Source organism: Danio aesculapii, chromosome 21 (assembly GCF_903798145.1).
Source record: "Danio aesculapii chromosome 21, fDanAes4.1, whole genome shotgun sequence".
Lineage (NCBI taxonomy): Eukaryota > Metazoa > Chordata > Actinopteri > Cypriniformes > Danionidae > Danio > Danio aesculapii.
This window is the reverse complement of record NC_079455.1, coordinates 28229531-28243645: the sequence shown is the minus strand read 5'-3', so window position 1 is coordinate 28243645 and position 14115 is coordinate 28229531. Positions and strand designations below refer to the sequence as shown.

The 14115-nt window shown below is 34.7% G+C and overlaps 1 protein-coding gene across 1 annotated transcript in view; it reads left to right on the top strand.

The window, feature by feature from the left end:
- The window catches only part of atp2a2b (ATPase sarcoplasmic/endoplasmic reticulum Ca2+ transporting 2b), a 52892-nt gene that overhangs the window by 23734 nt on the left and 15043 nt on the right, over nucleotides 1-14115 (top strand). The window contains exons 6-10 of the mRNA XM_056445758.1: nucleotides 3868-3948; nucleotides 5585-5670; nucleotides 6562-7026; nucleotides 12275-12363; nucleotides 12448-12550. Coding sequence (XP_056301733.1) covers nucleotides 3868-3948; nucleotides 5585-5670; nucleotides 6562-7026; nucleotides 12275-12363; nucleotides 12448-12550 — 824 coding nt within the window. The remainder of the gene's footprint in view (nucleotides 1-3867; nucleotides 3949-5584; nucleotides 5671-6561; nucleotides 7027-12274; nucleotides 12364-12447; nucleotides 12551-14115) is intronic.

Sequence of the window (14115 nt, the reverse complement as noted above, 5' to 3'; positions counted from 1 at the left end):
ACTCACGTTTGCATTGACTTGAATGCAGTTTATTAAATATAGTTAATACCCTGTCTGGTGTGAACTCAATATAAAAGTGTAATTATCGCCACCTGTTGATTCTGCATGACCACAACATGCATCACAGTGCGTTTTCATGTGGACATGGAATGAAAGTGGGGAAAACTACAAATAATAAAAATACCCATGTATGTGTGGACATGGCCTAAATCAAGTAGGTATCGCTGCAGCCTGGAGTGCTCTAAGCGTGGGGAAATTATGCTGCAAGTAGGTTAGGTGACATCCAATTGGGAGGGACTACAAGTAGGTTGTGGTTGGTGTAGAAGTTAATGAAACACAATAATTTGGACTCCATGTCATGGAGACATTAAATAGATCAATGAAAACTCCAGGAGGTATGGACAGCCCACTTGGAGCTCAAGTCTCACCCATTTGGAGCTGACCTGCCCATTTGGAACTAGCTCCAACGTCTGTTTATACCCTTCTTGGCTAAATGCATAAAACCTTTTATCTGAAGCAACTTGATTGCATTGAAGATAAACACATTTTTTGACATCCTATTATGGGGTCTTTGCCTTGAACACATTGTTGTTTCCTGTGCTGTACTCTACTGCTTGGTATTATTTATTTTATTGATTAAACTATAAGTCCCTCTGTGTAAACTGGGTCTAAAACACTTTGAGCTTGTCCACTTTATATTTTAAGATGCATCACATCGGTTTGTGGTGTGGTAAAATGGGTTCCAACACCAACAAAAGACCACCATTCCAAAACAGACTAATTATTAGTCAGTCGTTGTGTGAGAGTTCACAAGAAGAAGGTGCATGACTTGGGTTAATGCATTCAGCAGTGCTGTAGAGTTGCAATGAGCGCTCCTGCAAATTAAAGAAAAGGGTCTCGACAAATTCAGAATTGGTGGCAAAAAAACTATTTCAATGCATTTTAATGCTTTAGGGAGAAATTAAGATTGGTCTCATTTGACTCGACCATCTAACAGTCACCTGGCAATGTGTAAGAACATGAATAAAAACCATTTATGCTAGTTTTAAGTACGGTCCTATTATTTATTTCATGGTATTTCAGAGTATGCTCTCTTTTTGCTTTTTTTGTCTTGGTCCTCCGAAGCACACTCTTTCTAGCACAAACTTTAGAGTTGAAGCCGCTTCGGTTTATCTGTCAAAAAATCAGTTTGAACTATTGCAACAATTATCACAACCTAATATGATGGCCTGTGCTGTTTCTCGGGAGGAAGTCGCTGATTCTTTTCAAGTCATTGAGGAGGGTTTGACGGTTTGTTTCCAACCCCCATTAGCAGCAAAAATTACACAACCACTTGCTCTCAGTTAGCTTTTCAACTTCCTTCTTTTGATTCTGTGAAAGTGACCTTGATTTCTGGGTTTTGTAGTAGTACCTACTCGTCTTACTGATCACCATTAGATGAAATCATCAAGGGATCGGTAATAAAATGCTAAGCTTTATAGCATAGTAGGGCTTTGAAGATGTTTTTTTAGCGCTCTTTTAATTAAAATGCCTGCAGCTTATGCAATTTTTGGCTTTTTGAATTCTTTATCATTAACCAGAGTTATTGAAACAATGTTAAATATTCCACAATTTATTTTCCTACTGTCTATTCTTGACAGTGTTTCTCTCCTTTTCTACCTAAAGTAGGTTACCCTGTTATATGACCTTTTTCTAACTTGGATGAGCTATATATCGGGATTATGTTCCACATTCTTTAGTTTGGTTTAGGGGCATTTTAGATGTGTAAAACTGGATCATTTTTATTTTTAATATACAGACCTCTCCTAGAGCTGCATTGAGTGCACTTAACCACCTAAGTGAGTGCTTAAATCTAATAAAGTTTGTTTATTGGCAACACATGTCATATATTGCACAAAATGTTCTGTATATAATAACTAATATATATATATATATATATATATATATATATATATATATATATATATATATATATATATATATATATATATATATATATATATATATATATATATATATATTTCTCAAATTTATTAGACCTCTACTTATATACATTCTATTGGCTAACAATGTTTGGCCATTAGCTTCACCATGCACTGCAGTTTGAATGAAAATAGCTTTTCCATTTTAGGAGTTGTGTTGGTCTGATACCACCCGTCATGTCTTCCGCTCCATTAAAAAGGACATAGAAGCTTATTGGTACACTTGCATGTTGGTTAAAACTTAGTCCAGAAAAGGCAAAGCATTCAGGACAGTGCCCTCAGGTTATTTGAAGTTCTTTCCACCCAGAACATCTTGTGAAAAGATTCCTTGACATTGACCTCTCTTTTATAAACTCGATTTACACGTCATGCATTAGAATCAAACAGATGACATCTCAAATGACTAATAAACTTCAAGTGTTTAACACGCTTAAGTATCAGTCGCCTTGTTCATTAAGTGATTTGTTTGGAAAAGATTAAGGTATTTACATTAGCTTTTTTTCCTAGTAGCAATTACTTAAACTCCCTTATGTTTGTGGAAAGAATGAAGTGGAATCTATTTTTGTCCACATTCAAGACGAACCAGAACATTTTAAAGCCTTAGATGTACTGTTCATTAACCCCTTCTCTGCAGTCACTGCAGATTCTGTCGAGAAAAATTGTGATGGGATTTTTATTTCAAGTCTAACTATTAAATTAAAAACATTCTTGCTAGTGATAGATCAGAAGATATTGAGAGATCAGCTCTAAGTGAGGTTAAGAGTGGTTAAGATGAACCATTTCTTCTTTTATTTTTGGCCTTCAGACTTTAATTTCATTCTTTGAAAGTAGGGCTAGGCTATATTGGAAAAAAAGTGCATTACCATATTTAGTTTCTCTGCAGTATATATTGTGATGGAATACAATGACAGCACTGTTTGGAAAGAATCCATAATTACGTTGATTGGGATGATTTTGTAGAGTAGTATATGTCCAAAAGAGATAACAAAAAAATACGAGCATAGACGTATACAATTGAAATGAACTAAACCATGCTTTATGGTTTTCTTTAACAGTATTGAGGTACAAAAACTTAAGGATCAGATGTAAAATAATTAAATACAAGTAACTCTGATAAAGCTTCAAATTATAATATCTAATGGCCGAATTATTTAATTTCACTTGAAATTCTATAAAGTCACAGGCCTTAAAAACACATCCAAATGAAAATCTTTCTTTTTCAATGTAAATTTTGCAATGGCTCCACATATCACGTCTTCTGAACTGTGGTTCCTGGTTTATGATCTCAACTCAACATTGCAGATTTCACAAGGCGACTATTACAAATTCACACATCGCAATATTGACACCGAAACAATATATTGTGCAGCCCTACTTCAAAGTACAATCCATTATAGTCAATTGCTAAACTATTAGCTAATACTTGAGATTGAAGAATGGTTTGCTTGGGTCTTCAGAATTCCAGCTTGGCATAGTGTCAGTTTGGCAATTTTTGTTGTCATTGCTTTTTTGATCTGTAGATCCTGACCTGAATTTTCCTATTGCAAAGTCCTTTACCTTTCTCCTCAAGTATTCCTGTGTTTTTTTTTTAGGGATTTTCACCTTTTAATGTTATGGAACAGTAGAGATTATAGACTGTAAAGTGTGGGGAACAGAAAGAGGGAAAGTATGTGCATAGGACTCGAGCCAGGAATCGAACTCGGGTCACCGTTAACATGTCGACGATCTAACCACTAGGCTATTGGTGCCAGCTGTTCCCGTCTTTTATTGCTCTCTCATATGTTCCTATAAATTTGCAATGACATGAGTGTTGTTTGGGTTGGCCTTCATCACTTTAAGCAGAGGATTTATCTCTATCTAACAGCATGTTTTTGTTTCCTTTCAGTGGGTGACAAAGTTCCTGCTGACATTCGCTTGACGTCAATCAAGTCAACGACTCTAAGGGTGGACCAGTCTATTTTAACAGGTAAAAACAATGGTGATGCTTGTGCAAATTACTCTAGCCTTTGAGCAGGTTTAAATATAATGGGCACTGCAATTTATTGGCAATCAGATATAATGTCAGACTCTAGGGATTGTGTTTTTAATAAGTAATGAATCTAACAATAACAGTTTAGGTTACACTGTAACTCATTTGGCATAGTCCATTCAACGTTGGGGTGTCATTGGGATTCTAAAATGACAACGTTCACTTCATGATCATGAAAGCCCTACCTCCCAATTATCCTCACAGTTTTTTTTTGTTTTTTTTACTAAACACTGAACTAAACCCTGCTTCCATGGTTTATAGCAAACAGGATAAAATAGTGCATAAGAACTTGAATCAGGATGTGCCCATTGTTTGTTTGTGATCGTTTACTGAACTCAGTAGTGTTGCCTTTTCTATGACATCATTAAAGATTTGACGTGTTTCTTTTGCGCACCGTGACAATGTTTTTGATAATTTTTTTGTAATGTTGTGGTCAAGCATCTTTTTGTTATGCTAATTTGCTCACTCGAGTTTACTGAACTTGAAATTTGGGCTATATTTTTATTTATTTATTTTAGAACCAGTTTTTATGTGAATACAATTTGACCTGACGAAATATTTTATATCCACCGTTTAAAATAGTGTTGTCAAAAACAACGAGTTCCTTACCACTCGGTACTAAAAAATGTCCATTTCCTGCTGACTTTTGCATGCTGTTGAACAAGGTCACTCCAGGGACACTGGAGCATTCCAGAGTCACGTCAATCAGCTGGACTGTCTATAAGCTAACATACGAGTGATCTGCTGATCTTCGCGACTTTAAACACTCCAGTGTTCTTGTATCTGTGTTTGTACTCTGTGAAGAGCAGTGAACTGATGGCCAATCACAGTCAAACTGTTGAGCAACAACACTCAAATGTTAATGGGAAATTGGCGTTTTTAAAATTTCAGTGAAGATTGTTACTGAAATTCCAGTGTGACAACACTAGTTTAAAATATTTCTTCCAAGGTCTGATTTCTAGTGCCTATATAATGCTGTATGTTGTAGATATCCCAATCAAAAATGTTGTGTTTTTTTTTTTTTTTTGCATATGTATAATGTCACTACTCTTTTATCTCATCACAAAACCACAGTTAAATATAGTCTCTATCAGTGCATCAGAGGCGTTCTATTGAAAAAGGAATGCTTTTTTCCATTGAACAAATTTTGCAGTAAAGCCACTTTAAAAAGTCAGTTCGGTGGTTGATATGAGGTGGATTTTTTTTTTTTCTCCTGAGAAGGTTCAGAGCTTCTTATTTTAAAGGGAGGTCAGCTGTGCTTAGTCTCTGCAGTCCAGTTAGGGGGAAAGACAGAAAGGAAGTGCTCTTGTAGGAGTCAGGTCTTGCTTCACTGCCTTAATTGGTAACGGTCTGTTTGACTTCTCCACATCTTTTTAGTTGCTCCATTCATGGCAGTTTTTTGGTTGGGATTCTTTGCCATCCTGAACAGTTCTGAACCATTTAATAAATTAAATGAAACACGTACCCAAGGAAGGACTTGGACATGTGCCTGATGAACCGCTCACCTGGTCCTCGTGTATTATTCTGAGCTTAGTCAAGTAATCAAGCTGTCATTTGCATCATGTCTTTGCAGGAGAATCAGTGTCAGTAATCAAGCACACAGACCCAGTCCCTGACCCTCGTGCTGTGAACCAGGACAAGAAGAACATGCTCTTCTCTGTAAGCCAGACTTCTGATTATATTGTAATGTTTTTATATTGTAGTCCTTTATTATTGCTTTTGCTCATATTTGGGGTTAGATCTTTTTTTTTTATTCAGAAGGTTTGGGGATCTTGGGAGTTTTAAATTAGTGCATTAAAAAGTCTCATGCTCACCAAAGCAGTATTTATTTAAAAACAGTATTATTCGTTTGTGAATTTCCTTAAAAAAAAATATATATATATATATATATATATTTTGGATGGCTGTGGATGGGTAAAATGTAAAAATTTTTTTCTATAAAAATAATTTTTTTAAATGCTAAAAGTTCATTTGTGCTTCACAACCTCATACAATATGAAAATATATTTTAAGATGTGTTCAATTCAATTTAGTTGTATTAAATCATTAACATTTACTTATGTCTTATGTTAACATTAGGTAATGGAAAAGCTTATTTTAATGTTAATAATGAGGAAAGTAACATTTGCATTCTATATTAATTGATTCTATGCACAGCCAAATACCCAATATTAGTTTATTAGTTCATTCTGATGACTTGGAAAAAAAGCTTGTTTCATCCAGTAACCAGTATGGCTTCCATATAGTCCATACTAAATTTCATTAAAGTTTTTTTGTTGTAGAAGTCATCTTGCAACTAAAAACACTTAACATGTTTTTCATAATGAGTTTAAATTATTACCATCAAACTGGAGATATAGAGTTCTTAGATTTAACAAAGTCAAAATAAAACACTCCTTTGTTCATCAGGCAATATTGGAGCTAAATAAGTACTTAAAAAAACAAACATACATCTGGTTTATTTTTTAATATCTAAATCTTTTTAGTAAACTGTAATGTGAATTCTTATAAACTGTATCTTTAAAAGTTACTTTGCTTTCGTGTTTGTAGGGTACCAACATTGCTGCAGGAAAAGCGGTGGGAGTAGTGGTCGCCACAGGTGTGAACACTGAAATCGGTAAAATCCGTGATGAAATGGCATCCACCGAGCAGGAGCGCACACCACTACAGCAGAAACTGGATGAGTTCGGTCAGCAGCTCTCCAAAGTCATCTCGCTCATCTGCATCGCAGTTTGGATCATCAACATCGGACACTTCAACGACCCTGTTCATGGTGGCTCCTGGGTCCGCGGGGCCGTTTACTATTTCAAAATCGCAGTCGCGCTGGCTGTGGCCGCCATCCCTGAAGGCCTGCCCGCCGTCATCACCACCTGCCTGGCTCTGGGTACTCGGCGTATGGCCAAGAAGAACGCCATCGTTCGTTCTCTGCCCTCAGTGGAGACACTGGGCTGCACCTCCGTCATCTGCTCGGACAAAACCGGCACTCTTACTACCAACCAGATGTCTGTTTGCAGGGTAAGAATTTTTGTTTTTCATGGCTGATTTTTATTTATTTATTTTTTTTTAACAAGCATGTTGTAAGATTCCGATACAGATTTTTTTTATCTCCTTTGTTTTTATTTATTTACTTTTCACATAAATTAATTAGATTGTTAAACAAAAAAAAAAAATTCTGAAAAAACTTTCTTCTTGCTGAAGAAAATCTAATTCTAATTATTTCTACCAGTAGATGGCGTTTGTAGAACAGCAGGAATAGCATCGTTTCTTTGGTTAGAGTTGTAAGCTGCCAAAGCACTGGTATTTTTATATGCATCAAATGGAGATCATCTAAACAAAATACCATCTGAACATTTTTTCAAGACAGTGGGTTGCTTTTAAACATACTTTTTATTTTGTTTGTTTAACGCGCCATTTTTAAAACGACTCAAACAGTGAAATTAGCACATTTGTTCTGGTGTCTGGAGCTTCTGGTTACAGTAAACACGTCATGGTGGCACTCAAGCACAAAAAGTTCTGGCCTGGCACACATTCCTAATAACGGCGATGTTGTGTTAAGGCAAGATTATTGTGGACCTGCTTGATTTATTAGAGTAAATGCAAAGAACTGTATGATAAATGCGACGGACTAACAAAATGTCTAACAAAATGATCAAATAATGTCTTTCAGAAGCATAAAGTTCGCAGTACCACTTTGTGTACTGGGGTATTTATGTTGTTCGTTAAACGCCATGAAGTGATTTTGTGAATTTACTTTGAAAATTGTTTGGGTGTAAATGCGAAACAAAGCATTGATAATTGTGAGTGATTATCACCGATGCAAAAATCTTTATAATGTTGAAAACGGCATAAAATTGCAGAAGTATTAAATGAACAATGGTCAATAAACAGCAAATATCAGTCCAAGGTACTCGAAAAATGTGGGGAAAAATAAATTAAAAAGCCTTTATTTACATGGCTCTTCCTTAAAACTGTGCCTAATTGTTTTGGCAAACACTTGCCTTTATTAGGGTAACCCCATTATTCTGATTAATCCCTTGCCCAAAGAGCACAGACACATTATTTAAGGTACCCCTGAGCATTTTTTGTTTGATTTTGGATTTTTATGCAAGAACAATGGTCAATATTTGTAAAATTAAAGTTAAAGAAATTTTTTTTTTTAGATTTTTCCATGGGTGTTCAGCCACGGTTTAGTGTTAGCATCAGTACAGTACATCATGCCTGTTAATGCATCTGTGCTCCATCTCAGTTTACACACTGCTTTAAAATCAGTGCAGAGCAGTTTGTGTACAATCTGGAACAAAGATTGGCCAAATTAAAAGGCCAAAAAAGACTGAATAGAAAGACTAAATTTCTGTCTGGTGGATCAATGAATCTCTTGTAAGGGTCCTGGAAATATTTCCCCAGATTGAAATGAGCAGCCCATCAAAGAGGAAGCAATAACTTGCAACCCTCAGCTATTATAAATTCAGTTTAGCCTATAATTTCATTCTTTGGCAACAGAGTCTGTTATTGTTTAGAAATTTTCAGTCTGGGGTTCAGCCAAGAACCGAGAGCGATATCACTGCATAGAAAATAACACATCAATAAAGACACATTCATGATGATTCTGTCAGTACGTGACTTGCTCTGGCCTGAGACGGAAACCGTTAAACTGCAGCTTTGATATTAGCATGATTAATCATTTTGTTTTGTTTTGATTTGGCGTTCCTCATGACCTCGTGTTAAGACCACCCCTGCTAGCATCTCTATGTTGTTTTTCTGTTTGACAGGATTCATTTCAAAAGGCGACATGGTTTATTTCTTTTTCCCCCCTTCACTGAGTCCCTGTGTGCTTTTCTCTTTTAATCTTTTGTCATCGCCTTCATCTACTCTTGTCTCTCTGTTCTTCAGCACCTCTACTGCGAGAGCTGATCAGTATGCGCTAGTCAGTTACTTGCAGTAGTGTTGCATAACTGACCTTGTGTGTGTGAGATTTGTCTATGATCCTCAGCAGTGCCTTCACTGTGGGCTGTACTGTATGAATGTGGATGAATGTGCTGCTGCTGATTTCAATCCGTTTTCAGCATGGTGAAAGGGTAAATTTAGAACCCAGTTTGTTTGTCTTTTTAATAGCAGTTATTTAAAATAATGTTCTGCTTGATTTATTCTGCGAATGCTCAAACCTAAATAGTTTTTACCCTAAATGTCCCGGCTTGCATCGACAGACTGAAAATAATAACACACTGTGGGACGGATGTAGCTAAGATAAACAGTCTTGTCATCTCTAGCTGTATTAAACTTGAACTCTTTTTAATTGGTTAACTCATTCCGCATCATTTCCATGAATGATATCTTTAATGAAATTTCTAAGAGATAGTATTTAGTGGTTGTCTGCCATTTGCATTTTTTATATTCATGCTCAGAACAGGGATTATATATTTTGTTACATTACAATGCTCAGTCAGTATAATTGAGTACAGCCCGTTTTGAAAATGAATATTTTTATCCATTTCTCAGTGAATATAGGAAATGTATTTTGGTGTATTTAAACCAAACAGATTTATTAAACAGATATATTTATTAAATTAATATTTTAGTCACCAAACATATTTAGAAATCAAAAGATAATACAAAAAATTCAAGCAAAATATTGGAAAAATAAATTACAACCTACACAATTTCAACTAGATTTTCAATTTTTTTATTATTTTTTATTTATTTATTTATTCGCTTCTTGATTTTTTCCTCTTTTTTTATTTAATATTTTTCTATTACAAAAATTTTTGTGTACTAGTTTTTGGACCATTATCGTAAGTAATTTTGTTAGATAAGCTCCAGATTTGGCTTTAGTACTGACTAATCTAATGTATATGCACAAATCTAATATTATATAGCTTCCTATTAAAAATATGAATTTAAAAGATAGATTTGTAGGGGATGTACTTATGAGCACTGTAAATGTAACAGAAAATGATATTCTAGAAGAGAAATAAACTGTTTGGAAATGATTAATAAGAAACAATTATATGAATAAATTTATATTCATATTTATACTTTCAATAGCAACTTATTGATTGGGTAATCAATAATAACATGAATTTGTTAGATAAAATAAGTAAACGGGTGATTTGCTTTCTTAGTGTTATCAGAAAGAATAATAATGTTGTAAAAATAAGATCCTTTTTAACACTCACAAGCCAAGCAGAAAATAAAAATGACAATTAATTGACAATGAAAACGTATATTGGCCTTTGCTATATACAGTATAGGTTGGCTACTGATCTTTTTATTTTATTATTATTATTTTATTTTATTTTTTGGCGGGTAAACAAATAGGAGTAAAATAAAGTCTTATGCATTTTATCTTATGACATTTTTCCAAAAAAATGCTAGGTTTGCATTTTCAAGATCCCAAACTCTGTGCTGTTGTGTAAATGAAGAGTCAAAACACATCATGTTTCCATTTTCAGTTTAAAAAGTAGTAGTGTAAACTAGGCATGGGACGAAAACTGTTTTCAGGGTATACCTCGGTTTGGAAAAGTCCAGGTTTTAAAACCGCAAAATGTTCTGCTATACTGGTCCTACGGTATATGTCAGATTTTTTATTAGTTATTTGTTTTTTTGGACAACAGTATCTCCTGCTGAAAACATATCCAAAGATGGTGTTTTAAATTGTAAAGAAATTTGTGTTTTTTTTAAACAAATGAAGACAGCAGAAGTCAATGATTCATTTGAATTATTTAGCCTGACATGTTTACTGCTCCAAAACATTTTAAATGTCTCTAAAAATAAAATACATTGTGTTAAAAGAGAAAAAACTGTGATGATGTTTATACAAGGTTATCATACCATCAGAATCTTATACCGGCCCATGCCTAGTGTAAATGCCCCCACTCAGTTCTAAGTTATTTAAGTTATCAGCTTTTTCTTAGTTTTCAGGTTGAAATGCTCAGAAATGTTGCTTTGAGGAGATTCTTTTCAGTGAATTGTTCAATACATTTCTGAATGATTCATTAGTGAGTCATTCTAAATTGAAACATTTTCTGGTGAATTTTCCACAAATTACTTTCATTGAAGGTCATATAAAGTCACGAACAGAGTGCATTATAAACTGCAAAGCCTCATATTGAGATCTTTAGTCACTTACTCATTGCTATAATTTTTTTCCAATTAAAATATGTGTTTTGTTCTTCCTAGGAAGCATTGTTTGTGTTTTTCTTTTCTAGAATTTGATATCAGATGTAGACATGGGCCTGTATAAGATTCTGAGGGTGTGATAACCTTGGATAGAAATATCATGGTTTCACAATATCACGGTATTGTGATTACAGTTCTAAAAAAAGTTATTTTTAAATGTCTGGATAAAAAAACAACAACCTTTTTCCCCATTGAACACAGTATTGTCAGGCTAATTAATTAATATCAGACAATGACTTCTGCTGTCTTTATTAGTTTCAAAAATACTGATTATTTTACAACTTGAAATGACATCTTTAGATATCTTTCTTTTCTTTGAATATAAAGTAAATCACTGCAATGTTCAGGTCTATAGCATACTTGGAGGTTTGCAGTAAGCGATATGTGTCTCAGATATTTCCTGAATCATGGGCTGAGTTGATGTGGAGGGTTGTTTTTCTGCTGGAGATACTGTTGCCCTAAAAAAACCTCGATAAATAGCCATAAAAAACATGGAAAAAATTACAAATACCATAGGAATGGTATAACAGAAACGGTTTTAAAACCTTGACTTTTCTAAACCGTGGTATACCTTGAAACCGGTTATCATCCCATGCCTAATCAGTTTGAAATGTTTGAGTTTTTACCAATCATGTCTTCTATCTCTGCAGTCAGAGTGCCAGTTTCTCTCTCCCCTCTCTCCACACACTCTTTCTGTTTGTGTCTTTCAACTGCCGTCCACTGGGTTTTTTTGAACTACAGCGGGATTGCTGTTCCACTTTACATCCCACTCGCTCTCATCTCTTTTATTCTCAATTCTTTCTTGACATATCCGGGGTATCTGATTGTCTTCTGTGCTTAAAAATATCCTCAATGCCCGTTTGCTTATGTTTGGATGGGTTTTAAAGGCCTTCTGAACTCCTGGTTTACTCTTAAGCGAGTGTCATGTGAAGTGTTTACATCAGTACCGCTGCTTGATTCAGGTCAGGTGGAGTTGGGATGTTTTCATGAGGTGCTTTCGAGCGTCAGATATTTTCTGCGGTGGGTTTTTCTGCCACCTGCTGGTACAGATTTTAGTTTGAATGTGCTTTTTTTGTTGTTGTTGCAGATGTTCATTGTTGATCAGGCCAATGGGAACACCTGCTCTCTGAAAGAGTTCAGCATCAGTGGCTCCACATACGCGCCTGATGGACAAGTGTGAGTTTTGTTGATTTAAGTGCACTGTGGATTTTTAAAATTGTTTTGTTGTTCATCCTTTTGTTTCTATTATTTTTACTCCAGGTGTCATGAAGGTAAACCAGTACGATGCTCCCAGTTTGATGCTCTGGTTGAAATGGCCTCAATCTGTGCTCTGTGTAATGACTCGTCTCTGGATTACAATGAGGTTGGTAGTTTAAAATGTTCTGGTAATCAAATGCAGCATTCCAGTTGTGCTAAACTTGTTTACTTCTAGAAGGTGGCCATTGTTTTAAGGAACTAAATTATATAGGAATGATTACTTTTAATATAAAAATCTACATATATTTATTTATTCTACAGTAGTCATTATTTGAAGTGGATCAAAAACATTTGTCTGAATTGTCTTAAGACAAGTATTGGTGTTGTTGAATAGTTTTAGGACAAAGGTTTTAAAGGTTTAAAGGTTTTGATTCACTTTACATGTTGACTGCTGTATATATAATGTATAATATTGATATTCATTAGCTATTGTTTGATATCAGATTAACTTTTCAGCTGGCAATCGAAGATGACTAAGAATAATCTTTCATAAATGCTATTATCATTTGTAAGCAATTGTATACACACTGTATATTATAATTATAATTTTGAAGCATTTAAATTTATTTTAGTTTTTAGTAAGGTTTTTTAGACAGAGTGGAAAAAAGAGTTTCTAAAGAATTTCTGTCTATGTAAGGCTAAAGGTGTAAACAAAAAGGTTAACATTGTGGTAAATGAAGGCCATTTATTGGTTGTCGACATACAACAACTACAACAACAACAAAATATGGAATGGAAAATCTGGATAATGTAATAAACCGTATAAACAACACAAGTTATAATTAAAAAAAGAGATTAATAAATAGAAATGTATATTCAAAGTTATATTAAGGTTTGCTTGTTAGTTGACATTTTATGAAAAAGTCCAAAAAAGCCAGTGGCGAGGCAGTGGCGCAGTAGGTAGTGCTGTCGCCTCGCAGCAAGAAGGTCGCTGGTTCAGTTGGCGTTTCTGTGTGGAGTTTGCATGTTCGCGTGGGTTTCCTCCGGGTGCTCCGGTTTCCCCCACAGTCCAAAGACATGTGGTACAGGTGAATTGGGAAGGCTAAATTGTTCATAGTGTATGAGTGTGAGTGTGTATGGATGTTTCCCAGTAATGGGTTGCAGCTGGAAGGGCATCCGCTGCGTAAAACATATGGTGGATAAGTTGGCAGTTCATTCTGCTGTGGCGACCCCACATTAATAAAGGGACTAAGCCGAAAAGAAAATGAATGAATGAATATTATGGGTTGCTTTTTAGTTTACATTTTCTAAAAGCTTTATTTTAGTAAGTCTAAAAAAGCCTGAGAATTAAGTGGTCTCGTATTCCATAGCTGTATGAATGTGTAAATATTGCTGTTTATATCTTTTAAAATACATGAATCTTTTGAAAATAATTTAAAATGTCATGTTTATATTCATTTTTAAACTGCACAATGTCAAAGTTTTAACTTCAGAAGAGCTAAGAAACACATTTTTAGTGGAAAAACCCTGATTTAACTGATAACGCATTTGCTATTCTAACTAAACTGTCATCCTATAATAAAATCCTCCCAATGACAATATTTTTATTTGAATTTTGGAATAAATATTGTATAGGGTTCCCACACTTTTTGAAAGTATTTGAATTTCAGACATATGAATTCAAGGCCTGGAAAGTATTTAAAAATAAACATAGGTCCTTGAAAGTGCTTG